This window comes from Dasypus novemcinctus, chromosome 13, assembly GCF_030445035.2.
Source record: "Dasypus novemcinctus isolate mDasNov1 chromosome 13, mDasNov1.1.hap2, whole genome shotgun sequence".
Lineage (NCBI taxonomy): Eukaryota > Metazoa > Chordata > Mammalia > Cingulata > Dasypodidae > Dasypus > Dasypus novemcinctus.
This window is the reverse complement of record NC_080685.1, coordinates 90,848,886-90,869,404: the sequence shown is the minus strand read 5'-3', so window position 1 is coordinate 90,869,404 and position 20,519 is coordinate 90,848,886. Positions and strand designations below refer to the sequence as shown.

Here is a 20,519-nt window from a genome sequence, read left to right as displayed (position 1 = left end):
AGTGTTGGGGTGCATTCACCCCCTGTCCCCCAGGCTGCTGCACCCACACCCAGCAGCCCTGGGCCTGGGAGGCTGCAAGCTTATGGTTCCATCAGAGTGTTGCCTTATTCTCTCCCAGACTCGACATGCTCTTTCCTGCCACAAACCCGGTTCCTTCTGTTCTCCCAGCCTGAACGCACGTCCTAGGAAAGCTATCACACTGGCAGTTTCTCGAACTCTGTGCTGTAGGCCTGGGCCGAGGAATCTGCCTTTTCAGCCAGCTGCCACCCCCACCCTAGGCCCAAGAGCTAGTGCACTAGACTGTAAAATTTGGAGAGTGAAATAAAGGCCCATGAGGTGGGAGATAAATAAATCTTTAACAAAAAATTTAAAATTTAAATGAAAAGGCCCATGTCTTCAACCCCCCTGCACTTAATTCGGCACCAGACATGGGGCTGGGGGAGGTTTGCTCAGCCCATCAGCCCATCAGTGAACTGAAAGGAGCCCTTGTCCAATATTGATGTTGACGAGCTCCCTTCTCCGCCATTCTATCCTGTACCACGTATTTTGTCTCGTGGACATACCTTCATGTATTCTCTTGAGAGACAATGCTCAGGTCACGGTGAATTGATGACTATCCAGTGAAGGCTGCAACAGAGAGTCCACCCCTGGCTACCAGCCTGCAGTTAATTATCTTCCGAGTGCAGGACATTGTGTTAGACGTTCTTGAGGAGGTCCTGGATACTTCCTGAAAAAAACACAAAAAACCTAGCTATTATACCAAGCATGTGTGTCTGAGTTCAAATCCCAGCTCTGCCATGAGTTTGCACAGGTCCCTTAACTCACTATGTCTTAGTTTTCTCGTCTATAAGTAAAGATAATAATAGTCTTAACATCAAAGAGTGTTGTGAGGATTGAGTTAAAATATGTGAATCAGTGTAGTGATAGGATATAAGAACTACGTAAGTACAAATAAGAACTATTATAATTAATGTTATTGCATTAAAAGCATGATATTTAATTATCTGCAATACAAAGGAACATATTTAGTTGAAAAGAATACAATGGATTTGTAACAAATGTGTCACAACAATGTAAGGTGCTGGTGATGGAGCAATGTATGGGAATCCTATATGATATGCGTGATCATTTTAACTCACAACCTCTCAAAGGAAAAATAAATAAATTTTAAAAGGATATTATTTTTATTTTTATTATAAAAAAAATAATATAATGGAAACTACATCTTTAATATTGAACTCCTAAGTGCTACAGAATATGATTTATCAGCATGCCAATGAATGTGTTTATATAATTAAATAAATATTGTATATATTAAAGATTGCTTTCTGTAAATGCTGTGCATTGAAGGGAGCAGACCAAGCTTTGAAAAACAATGCCATATGTGCCCTCTCAGTATTTAGGACTCCCCCTTCTGACTCTTATACTTAAATTCTTCCTCCACCTCTTTAAGCATTTTAAAAATAAATTATGTTGAAATAACTTCAAATTTATAGAAAAGTTGCAAGAACAGTACAAAAACTCCCATATCCCTTTCACCCAGATTCCACGATTGACTCTGACCACATTTACTCTGTGTGTGGGACACTATCATTGTCTTTTTCTAAATCATTTGAGAGCCAGCTGTAGCCATAACGCCCCATCACCAATCCAGCATGTATTCTGCCCTCAAAAGACCCTCTTCTGTACAACTACCGTCTCATACTCCAGGGCTACCATCCAATACTTAGACAGACCCATTCAGATTGTGCCTACTGTCCCACTGATGGCTTTTTCCTTTCTGGTCCAGGAGCAGTCCAGGAACACATGTTGTCTGTGGGTGTCAGGTCTCCTCATTCTTCAATTCAGAAGAACGATTCCTCAGTCCTTCCCTGTTGTTCATGTCCTTGACAGTTTTAATGAGTACAAGCCTTCCATTCCGTAGGGCAAACCTCATATTGAATCCATCCAATTTTTCCTTTTGACGAGATTTAAAGGCCATGCATTCTTGGCTGAAATGCCTCAGAAATGATGCTATGTTCTTCTCAGTCCATCACATCAGGGGACAATGTCTTTCCATCCCACCGCTGGTATTAGTCACCTTCATCACTGGGAAAAGTTGGCATCAGATTTCTCCACTATAAAATCATCATTTCTCCTCTTGTAATTGAACAGTATTTTGTGGAGAGATACTATGAGATGACACCAACATTCATCCAACCTCACCCATTAGCCTTGGCATCCACTGATGACTGTCTCAACCAACTTCTATTTTGATCATGGTCAAATGGTGTTTTTTATTTCCGTCATTTCTTCTACATTTATTAGTTGGCATTCTACTATAAAGAAGTTTTTCCTTCTCCCTGATTTCATTCATTCATTTGTGCATTCTTTTATTTATCTTAGTGTGGACTCATGGATTCCTTTTAATTCAGTGAGTTGTAGTTTATGGATAGCATTATTCATTTTAATGTGAAAATTATCCCAGAGTTGGCCAATGGGAGCCCCTTTGAGATAGATACTGTGTCCTTTTGACAGGTTCTCATCATGCTTTGAGCATTTCCTTAATTTCTGGCACAATAAAATGTTTCAGATTCATCTTGTACTTTTCCTGCCCCAGGAGCCCTGGTTTCTTTTCCTGCAGGATAAACTAAGATCTAGACCCTCAGTGAGCTTGTTCCTCCTGGGGCGATTACTTCTAGGGCTTGTCAGAAGATAGATCTAGAAAATAAATACCTATATGTATGTACAGGTATCCACACATCTGTACCTATTTTTATATCTGTTTAAATAGATTTTTAAACCATGAGTTCATTTTTTTTAAAGGTTTGTTTTTTAATTTATTTATTCTCCCCTCCCTGTTGTTTGTGCTTGCTGTCTGCTCCCTGTGTCCATTTGCCAAGTGCTGTGTCTGCTTGTCTTCTCTTAGGAGGCACTGGAAACCGAACCTGGGACCTCCCATATGGAAGAGAGGTGCTCAGTCACTTGAACCACCTCAGTACCCTGCTTTGTTGTGTCTCTCATTGTCTTTCCTCTTTGTGTCTCCTTGTTGCATCATCTTGTTGCATCAGCTCGCCACACCTGCCCGTCATGCCAGCTTGCTGTCTTGCTCAACTTCTCCAGGAGGCACTGGGAACTGAACCCAGGACCTCCCATGTGGTAGGCAGGAACCCAGTCGCTTGAGCCACATTTGCATTCCCATGAGTTCATATTGATATCTCGAATTCCAATTCAACCTTTCAATGTTCTTTCTAATCCTTCCACTTCCCACGTTTGTAAATCACTTCTCCGATAGAGAGAAACCTGGCTCCCATTGCCCTTCCTTTATTTTTGCTCAATTTCTTATTTTGTCAGTGTAACCAATCTCCTAATGATACCAACCACCTCCTTCACCTGCTGCCCCTGCATTACCCTCCTCACCACTTCCTCAACCGGTGGACCTGCCATCGCCTCCGTGTGGCCCTACCCTCACCGTGCTGCTTCTTCGGCCTCAGGCACACTAAAGCATCCATGCTGCCCCAATCCCCACTGCTCCAATTCTTCAGCCACCCGGCACCTCAGTACCTCCATGCAACCCGACCACTCAGGCATGCTGACACCACGCAAGCCAAGTCCCCTCTGCCCTGCTTCCTAGTGTGCAGTGTTCATTCACACCCCATGGAAGGAAAGAGGGGGGAAGGAAGGGGGAGGGGAGTGGGGAGGAAAGCCCTTATGGTACTTTTTGTTTCCAATTCTTAGCTTTGTTTCAATGACATTGCATCAAAACTTTCATAGGATTTTTACTCTCTTTCCCAATTTCTATTGTCGGTTGGTAAAATCTGTTGTAGGTCTACCAGTTAGCATGTACAGAGCCCACTCCAAATGCTGCAACTGGAAGACTCAAATGTGACAAGGGAATATACTAAAGGACTGCAATAAAGTGAGTGGTACGAGTAGCATAGGTTTTTAGGGACCTGATGAGAAACAGCTCTGAGATATTTTCTTAATTAGTTGAAAAGCATCCTTATTCCCAGTAGTAGTTGTTATGTTCCAGTTGGGTGAAAGTGAAGAGTAAATTACATATTCTATAACTGCTTAATACGCCCTTTCTGCTTACCTTTGACATGTGCTAATGGGAACTAAATGCTTTTAGTTCTTTACAGGAATGCAATTTAACATTCTTCTTGTAGAGATACTGACCTCCTGGTGGCTATGATTTAGATATACTTAATGATCAATTGTCTTTATGTTATGGTTTCATGTTGATTTCTTTCTATGTAATAGAACCTGGTTTTTGAAATACAGACACAGGAGGATGAGGTAGTGAAACCAACCTCCGATTACAATGATTCCACGTTGAAGATTAAGGATATCTTTATTTTTTCATGCAATTGAATTACAAGCAATGGTGTTCTCTTTCTATAGGAAAACTACAAAGTTGTTTAGAAAACTCAGCTTTTCTTTTCCTTCCATCTAAGACTAACAGTACTGACTGTAGCTTATTTATGATTTGCTCTGTGGGAATGATGTATCCCTTTGAGGGAGAGGCATTTCCTCACCTAGGTCCCCTATGAGCATCCTGAGTTGTGTTTTTCCCTTTGGGGTTTGATGTGGAAAGGATGGTCAAGGCTTCTTGAGCACCAGGCACTGCTCATCGCAATTCACGAGTCCAAGCATTATTTCTTATGGATGATTATGGATCGTGGCCTTTTCTATCTGAAAGGCTTCTTGGAGGAGACTATGTGGTTCAATCCCCCTGTCTTACAGATGAGGACACAGGCAGAGAGGGGATATGTCTTGACCAAGACCATACAGAGAGTTAGGAAAAAAAGTTGGACCTAGATTTCGACTCTCCTCATTTCCATTCTCTTACTATTTCCATGTTATAAAAAGGCCAAAGGGGAGGAAAAACGAGGCACCTGAGTGATGAAATAGCTCCCTCCAGTGTCCCTTTTTGTGGTAACGGCAGAAAGACTTCAGGGTATCTGCTTACCTGTGGAGGGAAAGGTTTCCTTTCTGGTGCTTGTTTGTAATGGTCTGTACAAGGCACTTTTTGGTGACTTCTCCATGTACACATCAAAACCGTGGTACAAATATGGACACAGTTAGAAATGGGCTGACATGTATGAATGGGTAGCTGGAATGTGCCCAAATGGAGAGAAAAAAAATCCAAGCTTAAAAACCTTTGAAATATTTTGTTATAAAACATCTTATGCACTTGAAAAGGTACAAAGACATACCTGATCAGGTGGAATCCCACTAGAGAGATTATAAAGGGAATCATTGCTAAATCAGTTGAGGACCCTACTATAGCCCTTCCTTCCCACAATGTAGCCACGAGCTGGAATTTTCTACTTATGTTCTTTTCCTTTTCTTTATAGTAACCAAAACCTTTAATTTTGCATGGTTTTGGATTTTATTTAAATATCATTGTGTAAGTAGTCTTCTGCAACTTCCATTTATTGCTCAGCATTATGTTGTGGGCTTCATCCAATATTTTTAGCTCTAGTTCATTCATTGTCACTGCTGTATAGAATTATTGTAGAACCGTATTTACCCATTCCCTGTTTGTTGGACACTTGGATAATTTCCATGTTTTTCTAATACAGGCAATGTTGCTACAAACTTTGTGGTATGTGGCCCTTTTTGTACATGTGCACTTTTTTTCCTGGTGGAATGCACTCAGGAGTGAAATTGCTACACCTCTTCAAAGGTCATGCTAAATTGCTCTACAAGCTGGTTGTACAATTTTATACTCCAAACAGCAATATAGAAAAGTTCCATTGACCTAAATCTACTCCAGAACCTAGTATTGCCAGATTTAACTTTTGTAAAAGTAGTGGATGTAAGATAGGATGTCATTAAGATTTTCATGTGTTTCTCTTGTTGCTAATATGGTTAAGCATCTTTTCACATGCTTATTAGTCATTTGTGTTTCCTCATCTGTGAAATGCCTGTTCATGTCTTTTGCCCATTTTTTCTATTAGATTAATTACCTTTTTCTTATTAATTTATGGAAGTTCTTTATATATGTTGCATGCCAATCCTTTGTCAGCTTATTTGTGTAGCACATTTCTTGTAGTAGTTGGCAGCTTGTCTTTTCACTTTCTTCTTGGTGCCTATAAATATATAATATATATTAATGTGTTTAACATTTTTACTTTTTATTTTTAAACAATTTCAAACTTAAGAAAGTTTCCATCAAATAATTCTTACATACCCTTCACCCAGATTCACTAATTGTTAACATTTTGCCACATTTTAACATTTATCTATCTGTTATCATCTGTTTCTCATTTTTTTCAACTATTTGAGGGCAAATTACAGACATTGTGATCTTTGGGGCCCTTTCCCCAAACTTCAGTAGATACTTCCTTAGAATAAAAACATAAAGATATTCATTTATATAATTACAGTAAAATGACAAGAATCAGGCAATTTTAAATCAATAAAATACTTTTATCTATTCTACAAATCTTGTTCAAATTTTGTCATTTGTGCCAATACTGTCCTTTATAGCATTTTCCTCCCTTTGCCAGAATCTAGTTCAGGATCATGCATTCAATCTAGTTTTTTCATTTATCCTCAAAATGACTTTTGACACACAATTTCTTTATTTTAATGTAGCTGAATTGGTTAATCTTTTCCTTTGTTTTGTGGGTTGGGGACCCTTATTAAAAAATCCATTCTTATCCCAACATTGTAAAAATGTCATTTTATATTTTCTTCTAAAAGTTGTACAGTTTTTCTATCTTTAAGTCTTTAATCTACCTAGAATTGATTTTTTTATTTATAATGTGAGACAAGGATTTAATTTCATGTTTGTTCATGTGGATAACCAACATGTCCCAATACCATCATTTAAAACTTGTTTTGAGACAATTATAAATTCACAGGAATTTCAATGATAACTCAGAGAAGGTACCTTAACTCAGTTCCCCACAATGATTATATCTTACATAACTGAAGTACAATATCAAAACCTGGGACCTGGGAAACGGATTTGGCTCAATGGATAGAGCATCCGCCTACCACATGGGAGGTCCAAGGTTCAAACCCAGGGCCTCCTGACTTGTGTGGTAAAGCAGGCTCACACGCAGTGCTGATGCGCGCAAGGAATACCATGCCACACAGGGGTGTCCCCCGCATAGGGGAACCCCACGCGCAAGGAGTGTGCCCCATAAGGAGAGCTGCCCTGTGCGAAAATAATGCAGCATGCCCGGGAGTGGGGTCACACACATGGAGAGCTGGCGCAGCAAGATGAAGCAACAAAAAGAGACATAGATTCCTGGTGCTGCTGACAAGAATCTAAGCAGACACAGAAGAACGCACAGGGAATGGACACAGAAAGCAGACAACTGGGGGGTGGAGGGAAGAGGAGAGAAATAAATAAAAAATAAATCTTTAAAAGAAACAAAACCTGGAAACTGAAATTGTTACAATGTATGTACATAGTTCTACACCATTTTGTCACATGTTAATATTCATGTAACTACCACTGAAAGAAAGATGCAAAATATTCCATCACCACAAAGCACTGTCTGGAGCTACCCCTTCAAGTCATACCCACTCCTCTCCTCCCACCATCCCTAACCACTACATTGTTCTCCATCTCTATAATTTCGTCATTTCAAATATAATTCCATTTTGACTTAACTTAGTGTTTTTGAGTATATGTATTTGTACAGGTTTTTAGTAGTTGCTCTAGGTATTACATTATACCTATTTAACTTACCAGAGTTCACTGGTGTCGACATTTTACCAGTTTGACTGAGTTGTAGAATCCTTCCCTTCACCTTCCCCTATTTTCTAATATGATTGACTTAAATATTTTCTCTACAAACATTGAGAACCACATCAGACAATGTTATAATTTACGCTTCAAAAACTATTAAAAATTCAAGAGGAAAAGGAAAGTCTATTGTATTTATCCATATTTTTACTCCTTTTATTGTTCTTTCTCTTGTCCTGATGTTCTGTAATCCTTTCTTTTTTAGTTCCTTTCTGTTTCAAAAACTTCCTTTAGCCATTCTTTTTAAGGTAGATTTGCAGGTGACGAATTCTCTTAGTTTCCTTCGTTTGAGACTGTCTTGATTTCCCCTTCGTCCCTGAGGGATTTTGCTGTATACAGCATACTGAATTGACAGTTCTTTCCTTTCAGCCCTTAAAAAATGTTATGGTACTTCTTTCTGACCGCCACGGTTTCTTATGAGAAATCCACTGTCATTCAAATTGTGTTTCACCTTTAAGGTAAGAGGTCATTGCTTTCAATATTTTCTCTTTGTCTTTAGTTTTCAAAAGTTTGATTAAGATGTGTTTTGGCATGGATTTCTTTGGGTTTATCCCGTTTGGAGTTTGCTCAGCTTCTTGAATCTGTAGATTTATGTCTTTTGCCCCACCCTTGGTCTCTTCTTCCAAGACTCTGATGATATGAATGTCTGATCTTTTGTAATCATCTCTACAAGACCTTGAACCTCTGTTCATTTTTTAAAAGTCTGTTTTCTCTGTCTTGTTTAGTTCGGGGTATTTCTATTATTCTAGCTTCAAGTTCACTGATTCTTTACTCTGTTTTCTCCATTCTGCTGTTGAGCCCATCTACTGAGTTTTTAATTTTGGTTATTGTATTTTTCTGTTCTAAAATTTCCATATGATTCTTTTTTTATGCGTTCTACTTTGCTGAGAGTTTATATTTCTATTTGTTTCAGATGTTCATAATAGTTCATTAAAGCATTTTTATGACACCTACTTTAATATTCTGGTCAGATAAATTCCAATGTTTGTCATCTTGGTGTTGATATTTATTGTCCTTTCTCATTTGAGGTGAGATTTTCCTGGTTCTTCGTATGATGAGTGATTTTCTATTCTGTCCTGGACATTTTGGATATTATGTTATGAGATCTGAATCTTATTTAAATCTTCTCTTTTAGCAGGCCTCCTCTGGCTCCACGCTGTGGAGGTAAATAGGTGCCACCTCTGCACTGTCAGGTGGAGGTAGAACTCCAGGTTGTCTTCATTTCTATAGCAAAACCCCCACTTTTTTGTTGTTTTAAAATGGTGTATATTTTACTTATCCCTTTCTTCTTCCTTATCAATTTTAGAATAAGCTTGTCAAGTTCTACAAAAATTTTTTATGGAATTTTTACTTTACAAGTTTAGAAAGAACTGAACCTTCACTCTGTTGGGTCTTTCTGTTCATGGACATGTTATAACTTTACACTTGTTGAAATCTTCTTTAATGCCCTTCAGTAAGATTTTATAAGTTTCTCAATAAAAGTGATGCACATCTTTTGTCAGATTTATTACTAGGTAGCATTTTAATTTTTTTTGCTATTGGGAATAATATCATCTTTTAAAGGAGGTACTAAGGATTGAACCTAGGACCACATATATGGGAAGTAGGCACTCAACCACTAAGCTATACCTACTCCCAATATCTTTTTTTTTGAATTCATTAAATTTATTTTAAAAATCATAAAACATTTCTTACAAGAGAGCATTACATTCTTCACACTGCTTTGAATAGCTGCCATGTAGACTATTGTTACTCTTCCTCTCTGTCCCAGCCCCATATATCCCAAATGTTGCAATGACCACAAAGCAAGGTGTTCACAATAATTACATGGGGGGAATCTTTACCACTAACAATGAACAAAACATAAAATTCATTCACTCTGCGGCTGTTTCAAAATTTCAATGTTAGTTTTTTGCACACCCTTCCCCAACCCCCAATATCTTTTTAAAATTATGTTTTAAATGATTTATTGCTGATGTATAGAAATGCACTTGATTTTTGTACATCTATTTTATAAGAATGAACTCTTTATAATTGTAATAATTCTCCCATACATTCTTTTGCAGTCCAGTATTGTATTTAATTTACACTTAAATTTAATTTAATTTAATTAATTTAATTTAATTTAATTTAAATTTAATTTAATTTACAATTTAATTTCTTTTTCTTTGTGCCGGCTAAAAACTTTTTAGTACAGTATTGAATAATAGTAACGGTGGCCATTCTTTTCCTGGTCCTGCTTTTAAATGGAATGCTTTTAACATTTTACCTTTGAGTATGACTCTTGCTATAGTTTTTGAAAAATACTTTTTATTAAATTAAGAAGGTTCCCATTTTATTCCTGGTTTGTTAGATTTTTTTCTAAATCAGGAATTAAAATGATCATAAGGTTTTTTATTTATTTATTTATTTATTTTTATTGACTTTATAATAATATTACATTAAAAATATATATGTGAGGTCCCATTCAACCCCACCCCCCCACCCCACCTCTCCCCCCCCAACAACACTCGTTCCCATCATCATGACACATCGATTGGATTTGGTAAGTACATCTTTGGGCACCTCTGCACCTCATAGACAATGGTTCACATCATGGCCCATACTCTCCTCCATTCCATCCAGTGGGCCCTGTGAGGATTTACAATGTCCGGTGATTACCTCTGAAGCACCATCCAGGGCAGCTCCATGTCCCAAAGATGCCTCCACCTCTCATCTCTTCCTGCCTTTCCCCATACCCATCGTCCACCATGTCCACTTTTCCCAATCCAATGCCACCTCTTCTATGTGGACATTGGATTGGTTGTGTCCATTGCACCTCTATGTCAAGAGGAGGCTCAGATTCCACATGGATGCTGGATGCAATCCTCCCATTTTCAGTTGTAATCACTCTAGGCTCCATGGTGTGGTGGTTGTCCTTCTTCAACTCCATCTTAGCTGAGTGTGGTAAGTCCAATAGATCAGATTGTAGGTGCTGGAGTCTGTTGAGGCTCAGGACCTGGCTATCACATTGTCAGTCCAGAGATTCAAATCCCCTAAATATATCTTAAACCCCAACATTAACTGCACCTCCAGCACATTAGCATGAAAGTCTTATGAAGGGAGATCCCATTTGAGTCCAGATTCATCACACATAAACACCATTTCCAAAGAGGGGCCATCTGCCCTGGTAGTTAACCCCATCGGCCATGACCATAACTCCCATGGGTCTCTTTAGCCCTCAAAGGAACCAATATCTGGGGGTTGTATCTGCTTTATCTGTCTCTCTGACTCTGCTCAGTTGTGCATGAGGGCAATCCTTCTGCCAGCCTCCAGACTCTTTTTTAGAAACTCGTAGCCATATAAACTCATTTCTCCTTTCCATTTCCCCCTTACTTTAGGTCAAACAGCATTTTAAAGTCAGATCATAAGGTTTTTAACCTTTCTTTTATTAATGTGGTATTTATTTTAAAAGCCTTCTAATTAATTCAAAATTATTACTTAGGTTGAAAGAACCCGATGTTTAAACGAAAGCCTTATTAAATCAAGATTGCGGTAAAACAATGAAGTAAATTATTGTATGATCTTTTATTAACATATTTTTACCCAATAAAGGGATTTGGGACTAACTCAATTTTAAATAGCTTTATTTTTTTTTATTTTTATTTTTTTAAAGATTTATTTTTATTTATTTAATTCCCCTCCCCTCCCCCGGTTGTCTGTTTTCTGTGTCTTTTTGCTGCGTCTTGTTTCTCTGTCCGCTTCTGTTGTCGTCAGCGTCGTCAGCAGCGCGGGAAGTGTGGGCGGCGCCATTCCTCGGCAGGCTGAATGGCAGGCTGCTCCCTCCTTCGCGCTGGGCGGCTCTCCTTATGGGTGCACTCCTTGCGCGTGGGGCTCCCCTACGCGGGGGACACCCCTGTGTGGCACGGCACTCCTTGCACGCATCAGCACTGCGCATGGGCCAGCTCCACACGGGTCAAGGAGGCCCGGGGCTTGAACCGCGGACCTCCCATGTGGTAGACAGACGCCCTAACCACTGGGCCAAAGTCCGTTTCCCTTAAATAGCTTTAAATCAAAAGTTTTTTTCTGCTGTAAACCGGTCTTATCTACCAGTTGGCTATTGTTTGTATCTGATTCTGCGTATAGACCTTTTTTAAAGTGTTACATTAATGAGGTACAGTGATTGTTTAAGTTAGGAGAGAATTCCATCTTCATCCCTAAATTCTGCCTCCTCTTTTTTGGCAAGTCCTGGTAGAATAAGAGAAAAGAAGGGTGGGGAACCTGGGCACTCATCACCTCTTCCTGATTGCCCTGATTGCCCCGATTGCCATAGACTTGAAATTCCTGTCTATGTTCTGGTCTTCACTATAAAATATACATCTTGTGAAAATGGAAACTTTTATTTTTCTATGGACAATCGACAATGGCTTTAGTCAAGGGAGAACATTTTTCAACATCCAAATACATTTTTTGATGAGTAATGATTTAATGAGATACAAAATTATTCTTTTTTGTCAGGCTCTGGTATCAACCCTGTGTTTTGTTGTTAGCTACAATAATATGCAGTATGACATAGTTTGTAGCAAATGTTTCACAACAATGCAAGGTGTTGGTGGGGTGATGTATGGGAGCCTTGTATGATGATATGCATATTTGTTTCATAAGTTCACAACTTTTACTATACACTTACTATGTTCATATATGAATGATATACTGCAATAACATTTTTTAATGAAAAATACAGTATGACATATTACATTCACAATGCACTTTCAGATTCAATATGATATACTTATGTAACCAGATTTTGTCTAGGTCCTTGACCATGCTGCAGAAATGAACTTCAAGAGCATGTCGGGTGAGTTAGGCCAGTAAGTTATTAAGGTGGGAGGAAGAGAAAGGGGAGAAAATAACACATCATGGGAAGGGGCTGAAAAGTGATAAAGTGGGCTGATTTACAGACTACAGTTTCCCATGACAGATTATAAATGCCCAGTTTTTACTTGTGTGGCCATCATGTCAGGGAAAAATGGTGAGAGCAGGGTGCAGAGGGCAGGAACAGAAACAGGGACCTGTATTGGGTCAGCGCAAAGGCAAGAGAGAGCAAGAGGTCTTCCGCCTGCTTTTTAAACCATTAATTATCCGGCCCCTTTGCTAAGGGCACGGGAGGAGTTCCAGCTGTTTTGATTACCCCACCCATCAATCCCCCAGGAGGGCCCAATGATAAAGTCCTTGGAGAATATTCTGGGCTTCTCCTGGCTTCTGGAGGAAATCTCATTCTGAAGGGCAGACTCTTGTGAGGGTCTTCCAGCAGCCATCTTTGGGGGGGGTGGGGGGGGCGGTGTACCGAATGACACGTGGACTTCTTGCCAGGGTCCTCATCTGTCTGTTGATCCTCGATCTTACTAGCCTGCTTCACTTAGATAGCCCAGAATTAGCACAAGTAGTCTACCAGGAAAAATCTTACTAAAAGGCCAATGCCTCTGAAATATTTAAGAGAAGCAATGGTTACAAATGTTATGTCCATAGGAATTAATTAATGACCTGATTATTTATTTATGAAAACAATTTTTGGAAATATATTTCAACAATATTCTCGGTGATGAGTTCTCCTAGTAAATGAGTTCACCATTTTTTAAAAATGGTGGGGTGGGGGTGCTTTGGAGCCAGAAGAACTGGGTGTAAATTCTAGCTATGCTATTTATCAATTGTGTTACCTAGGACAAATAGTTTAGCTCCTTGAGCCTCAACTTTCTCGTCTATAAAACTGACCGTAATGCTTACCTCCTAGAGTTGTTAGAAAGCTTGAAGCCTGCTGAGTGTCCAAGATAATATAATTGACTTTCAGAACATGGTATTTCAGGTCCCATTCTATTGAGACAGCACTACCATTCTGTAGGATAGCATGATGACTTTGAGCAAGGACTCAGGCTAGACTCTTAGGTTAATGCTAGCCCCACCATCTCGCCAGCTGTGTGACAACGGGTCAGCTGCGTAAACTCTCCAGGCTTCAGTTTTTCCATCTGCAAAATGTGCAAAATAAAAGAACCTTCCTTATAGGGTGGTTTTGAGGATTAAACGAGGTGGGGGTTTAGTTTGTTTTTTAATATGAAATGCTCAGAACACTGCTTGGCATACAGAGGAAATGCTAAATTCCTCTGCTAAAAACGCTGAAGTGTTAGCTAGTATTATTATTGTAATGGGATACTCATGGTTTGTTGTCTCTATAGTACTGCATTTATAACTACAGCTATGATCCGGATTATGCTTCAGGTCTTGGAAGAGTGGATTGGTAGGGCATCCTGACTCGAATATGGGGGTAGAGTGAAGAGGGGCCACATATTTCTTGGCTCCTACTGGTGAAGGTTCTTTAAAAACAGGACTCTTTGCAGATTCCAGCCCTGTGCTTAGGGAGAAAGGGGAAAAGTGTTATATATCCCCTGGGTGCCATTTACCCTCAGTAAGCCATTGCTTTAACAAAAGCCGATATTTGTTAGTTCCACAGTTTATAGTGAAAGCCATATTATAACTGCATTAAAGGAAAATTTTAAAGATGAAAAAGAAATCAACTACAGACATGCTACCTGATATAAAAACTGATTTTATTTTCCTGTTCCCCTCTAGTTTTTGTTTATGTGCATATACAGTAGTTGTTTACACAGTTGCCGTTCCTGTACACATGCAGTGCTGTTCTGTTTGCTATATTTAACGTCAACGGAGACGTCCTTTTCCTTGTGATGGAGTTCTTCATTATTGTTACAATTGATGGCGGCACAGTCAAGTTGATAGGCCATAATTATTCCCTTTTGGGAAACCAAAATGCCCACCTTTTGTGTGCTGTTGGAGAACTCCACCTATGAATGAGAGCAAAGGAAATACAAGTTATGAAAGAAAAGGAAATAAAAGCCCTAAATCTCCTTATAGCAAGAAAGAAAAAAAGAGGGGACGGAGGATTTTATAGCCTGAGAGCTATGAAATCCTATAATTTGATTTTGCAACAGACTTCTACCCCAAATGCTATATTTAATATATCTATTTTTAAATTTTAAGAGAATTAAAAATAATTTGCGTGTGCTGGGTACACGGAGGTTCATTATACTGTTGTCTTCTTTTGTATGTGCTTTAAAATTTTCCATAAGAGAAAAGTTTAAAAGAACCAATCTGCTTATAAACGATTTTTCCAATACCCTAGGAAATAGCCTGAAATACCTGTTGGTGAGCAGACTTCCACTAGTCCACATGGCACCTTTGTGAGAAATTTTTTAAAGCACCTCTTCCCCAAGAGCCTTCACCTCCATCTCCCAGGAAATTGTGGGGTGTATAAATCTACAGTGTCTCGGCCGGGCCTGGTGTCCTTGTGCCATGCACAGCTTCCCACCCTGGGCAGAAGACGCTGCTTGGTATCCCTCAACCACTGTGGGGAACAGTTTTAAGAAGGGGGGCAGGGAGCTTAGGGAAGGAGAGGGGGCTGGACCTGTCTCATCGCTGGTGGCCTGTATGGGTAGGCAGATGACAGCAGAGCAGGCCATGCCCCACCCCCGCCTTGGGCTGAGACCACCGGACCTACCGACAGACCCGAGGGCTCAGAGATCCGCCTCACTGGCATTACGAGCTCTGGGGGTATCCTGAGAACACGTTTCCTGAGACCCACAGAAAGGGCACTGGTGCTTGGACATGAGCTTGAGAGCCCTGGGCTCTGCTGGGGACTCTGGAGCTGCCCCCCTCCTGTCCCACCCTCCCTTCACCCTAGCCCAGTCTCTCCGACACTGCTGCTGGGGTGTCTCCTGGGTCTTTGCCGGTGCTGGTCAGCCTCCGCCGTCTGAGCCCGAGTCCCATCTCCTCACCTCCCGGGAGTCCAGTCCCCCGCCGCCATCGCAGCTGCCTGTACTGTGAGGTCCCTGGCTGCTGCAGGTGTCAGCAGGCTCCTCGTGTTCAGGGGTCCTGGCCCTCTGGAAGGGGCCTGACACCGAGCTACGAGTGGCCCCATATGTTATAGTGTGACTTGATTAGAGAAAAGGAGAAGTCAGCGCCGTGAGAGCCAACAGAAGGTCTGCTTAGGGAGGAAGGAAGCCATTGAAAAATTCTTACAAAGTAATCGCGCTCAGTGGTGAGCTGTTTAGGGCAGGGACAGTGGGCTGGTCCCTTTTTGGGATTCTCTTTGTCTGCATGGGACGTGGCATTCAGGAGTACACAACAAATGTTTGTTGGTTGAATTAAAGTACAACACAAAATGTGTACATTAGGAACTGAAGACTCAGAACTGAGGAGTGATCTGAGAGGATGAGAGCGATTCACTCCTGCACGAGGGGAGTTATTAGAAACTGAGGGGGGCTGCGGACTTGGCCCAGTGGTTAGGGTGTCTGTCTACCACATGGGAGGTCCGCGGTTCAAACCCCGGGCCTCCTTGACCCGTGTGCAACTGGCCCATGCGCACTGCTGATGTGCGCAAGGAGTGCTGCGCCACGCAAGGGTGTCCCTCACATAGGGGAGCCCCACGCACAAGGAGTGCACCCCGTAAGGAGAGCCGCCCAGCATGAAAGAAAGTGCAGCCTGCCCAGGAATGGCGCTGCACACACAGAGAGCATCAGATGATGCAGCAAGATGATGCAACAAAAAGGAACACAGAAATGGACAAAGAAGATGCAGCAAATAGACACAGAGAACAGACAACCGGGGTGTGGGGGGGAAGGGGAGAGAAATAAATAAATCTTTAAAAAAAAAAAGAAAGAAACTGAGGGACACGGAGGCCCCTAGTATAGCTGTTACGAACACATAGCTCTACTGATAATGGTTAGGCAAGTTGTGTCAACTTTCTGTGCCTCAAACTCCTCATCTCTACAATGGAGCAATGACAGTACCTACAAGGTAAGGTCTAGGAGACCTCGACGAGGTAATGGGTGAATGGGGCCTGGCCCTTGATAAATGGCGGTTAGCAGCATTACCTGTTGACTCCATGTCTTCATATTCCCACTGGGTTCCTTACCTGGACATTGCAGACATTTGAGGATAAGATCTGAATCTTTTTTTTTGTTCCTATCCCCCTCCCCCACCCTGCTATTTTTGCTCTCTGTGTCCCTTTGCTGTGTGATCTTCTGTATCTATTTCTTTCTTTTTGTCTTCTCATCTTTCTCCTCTAAGATCCACCAGGATTTGATCCTGGGGACCTCTGATGTGGAGAGAATTTTCCTGTCTATTGCACCACCTCAGTTCCTGGTCTCTGCTGTGCTTCACGTTGACTCTCCCTCTTGTCTCTCTTTTGTTGAATCATCATCTTGCTGCGTGACTCACTTGTGTGGGCACTGGTTCACTGCACGGGCACTGGCTGACAATGCAGGCACTCACGTGGGCATTGGCTCGCTATGCAGGCACACTTTCTCTTCTTTTTCACCAGGAGGCCCCAGGGATCGAACCTGGCTTCTCCCATTTGGTAGGCAGAGGCCTTATCACTTGAGCCACATCTGCTTCCCAAAACCTTAATCTTAAATATGAAATATGAATGGACAATCAATGAAAAGCAGACATATGAGGAAAAACAGCAACCTGAAATTAACAATCATCATTATTGGGAGGTGGCTGTGGCTCAATCAGTAGGGCTCCCATCTACCCTATGGGAGGCCCTGGGTTCGTGTCCGGGGGCCTCCTTGTGAAGGCAGGCTCGCCCACATGCTGCAGAGAGCCGCTGGCCTGGGTGCCGCAAAGTACTGCCCAGCCCGCCAGTGCCGCAGAGAGCCGACTCAGCAAGGTGACACAACAAAAAAAGGGAGACAAGCAAAAACACAGAAGAGCGCGCAGCGAATGGAAACAGAGAACAGACCACAAGCAAGCTGCAAGCGGGGTGGGGGTGGGAGGGGATAAATAAAAATACAGACACAGAAGAACGTGCAGCGAATGGACACAGAGCAGACGGCAAGTAAAAAAAAAAAAGCCATGGTGGGGGGGGGGTGGATGAAAAAAGTAATCATCATTATCACCAACATGTATTGAATGCTTCCTACGTGCCAAGAATCGTTTTTTTGTTGTTGTTGTTTGTTTTTTAAGATTTTTAAAAATTTTATTTATTTTAATTTCTTTCTCTCCCCTTCGCCCCTTCCCCCTCCTCCCCCCCAGCTGTCTGCTCTCTGTGTCCATTCACTGTGTGTTCTTCTGTGACCACTTCTATCCTTATCAGCGGCACAGGAAACTGTTTCTTTCTGTTGTGTCATCTTGTTGTGTCAGCTCTCCCTGTGTGTGGCACCATTTCTTTCACTCCGGGCGGCTCTCCTTATGGGGCGCACTCCTCGCACATGGGACACCCCTGCGTGGCAGGGCACTCCTTGCGCGCATCAGCACTGTGCATGGGCCAGCTCCACACGTGTCATGGAGGCCCGGGGTTTGAACTGTGGACCTCCCATGTGGTAGGCGGACGCCCTAACCACTGGGCCAAGCCTGCTTCCCCCCAGTAATCGTTTTTATAACTCCCTTTATAACAGCAACCCTATTTCTCAGCAAGGAAACAAGGCATAGAGGGATATGCCTTTCTACTTTATTGAAAAAAATAACAACTGAAAAAAATGTTTGGAGAAAAAAATACCATGGTTATCACTACTCCTGCCCCTTTTACAAAGCAACTTTTTCGTTTGTCTAAATTGTTTTCTAGTCCTTGATCCTTGTCAACTTGCTTTTTAAAATAACTTTATTCGTTGTATAGAAATGATGCATGCTCATTAAAAAGCTCCAAGCAATGAAAAAGTACAAATAAGAGAGCAAAATATAGAGCTGATATTTAGGAAGAGAAAGCTGTTTTTACCATGTGACTCTAGTCTGTCTATTGTTCTCATGTGAGTCACCAAAGTAAAATATTACTCTACAGAACTTGAATGTTTTTGCTAATTATCGCATAAAGGAAACTTTAATTTGTGTTATGAAGTACTAACATTTTTAACAGTCCCCAGGTTATGTGACTTGTTCTAGAATAAAAAAAATGTACAAGACATGGAAACCAGTAAATTCCACCTGACATTTTCTTTCTGTTTATTAGAGACCTGAGGCTCCCACCGCAAGACCCAGAGCCCCAGATAACTGCCACCAGGATTATAGACCTTCTAGGGAAACAAGGTAATGATTTCCTTAGTGAATGAGGAAACCAGTATTGTTGTATTAGGTAACTCCTGGAAAAACGTTATTCGGATGTAAAGGGTTTGAGCCTGAAAAGAGTCTGTTGAGAGAGGTGAAACCTGCCTACAGCTCTCAGAGCTCCAGAGCTCTGGGGGTGGGTCTTCCACGGTGTCCAGTTTCCGTGGCTTCTGGTGGCTCCCGGGGACTTCTGGAACGCCCCTCACCCTCCCTGGCCTGTTCCCTTATCTCTAAATATGGGTGGAGAACTAGACGTATAGTCATTTGGAGACACTGATTCCTATTTGTATCTTGGAAGATGGGAAAAGAGGCAAAAAAAAAAAAAAAAAAAAGCAGATAGAGCCCAAGACAGGTCATTTTATTAGCCAGTGGTACCCTGCTGGCGAAGCTCGTTGGGATCAGCATCGTCTTTCCCGAGCGCAGGGCTGGCTCTAAAGGCCCCCCATGGTCACTGCCTTGGGCCCTCTAGCGGGGGATACCCAGGGGGTCGCTGGGTCCACGGCTGTCTTCACAGGTCATCGAGAGCCGTCATCAAAGAAGACAGCGAAAGCGAAGAGGAAAACTACTGCGCGCTGGCCCGGTTCTTCAGGCGCAGGAGACTGCAAGTGGTGCCGGCCGCCCTGGCCGTGCTCGGCATCTTCGTCATCGTGGTGTTCGTCTACATCACCGTGGAGAGGAAGCCTTTCTTCGGTTAAACGCTTGAGGAGAGGAGCAGCCCCGGCGAGTTAACACGTGCGCCCGGGCCCTGCTCTGAGCCCCACTTCAGGGAAGGATCGAAGGCCCCGAAGACCCGGGCCGCGCCCCCTCCCACTGTGCTGCTCTCACGGGTCTCCGCGCGCTCTCCAGGCACCCAGGCACCTGCCTCCCAGGGCGCGTGGTGAGGAAATTCCCCGGGTCCCATCGGCCACCATTAAAGGTGCTTCCAAGTTTGAGCAGACTTCTAAAACAGGAAACTGTGCCTGGAGTTCTTCTTTTTAACTACGGTGATAAGCCATAGATCTGATTGGATTCCTTCTTCAGATTGTGTCACCAACTGTGGGAAAGCCCCACAGGCCATGTGACAGAAGAGGAATGTGCCTGGTTTAGCAAGTACAAAGCAATGTCCAGCATCATCAGAGGTGAAAGTGATGCAGAACAAGAGAGCATTTTTGCCTTTGACATGCAGCCAGGTTTTAGAAAACCAAGGCCTGAGGGGGTAGCAGAATGACCACCAGCTCTGGGGACCCGCAAAGCTAAGGAGCCCTCTGGCACCTTCATTTACTGTCAATTACTGTCTCTGTGGTCTTGGTGAGGTCTTTGTCCTCTCTGACCTCAGTTTCAAAATCCAAAACTAGGGATAGATGAGACCTCTTAAGGTGAAGAACAACTAAAAGAAGTAATGTATCTAAAGCAGGGGAGCAGTTGTGTCTCAATTGTTTGAGCACCTGCTTCCCGCCTGGGAGGTCTCAGGTTCAGTCCCCAGTGCCTCCTAAAAACAAACAACAACAATAACAAACAAGCAAATGGAAAAACCAACTCAGGGGAGCCAAGGTGGCTCAGTGGTTGAGTGCCACCTTCCCACATACGAGGTCGTGGGTTCAATGCCTGGCCCCGGTACCTCCAAACACAAACAAAAAATAAAGCACTTGGCGTGCCCTACACCTGACTTGGTAGTAAGCACCCGCTAAATGTTTATCCT

The 20,519-nt window shown here is 42.1% G+C and overlaps 1 protein-coding gene across 1 annotated transcript in view; it reads left to right on the top strand.

Moving 5' to 3' along the window:
• Positions 1 to 19,794, top strand: part of LEMD1 (LEM domain containing 1) — a 29,360-nt gene extending 9,566 nt beyond the window's left edge. The window contains exons 6-7 of the mRNA XM_004464749.4: positions 18,747 to 18,823; positions 19,356 to 19,794. Of these exons, the coding sequence (XP_004464806.1) occupies positions 18,747 to 18,823; positions 19,356 to 19,536 (258 nt within the window). The 3' untranslated portion in view covers positions 19,537 to 19,794. The remainder of the gene's footprint in view (positions 1 to 18,746; positions 18,824 to 19,355) is intronic.
• The last annotated feature ends 725 nt before the right edge of the window (positions 19,795 to 20,519 follow it).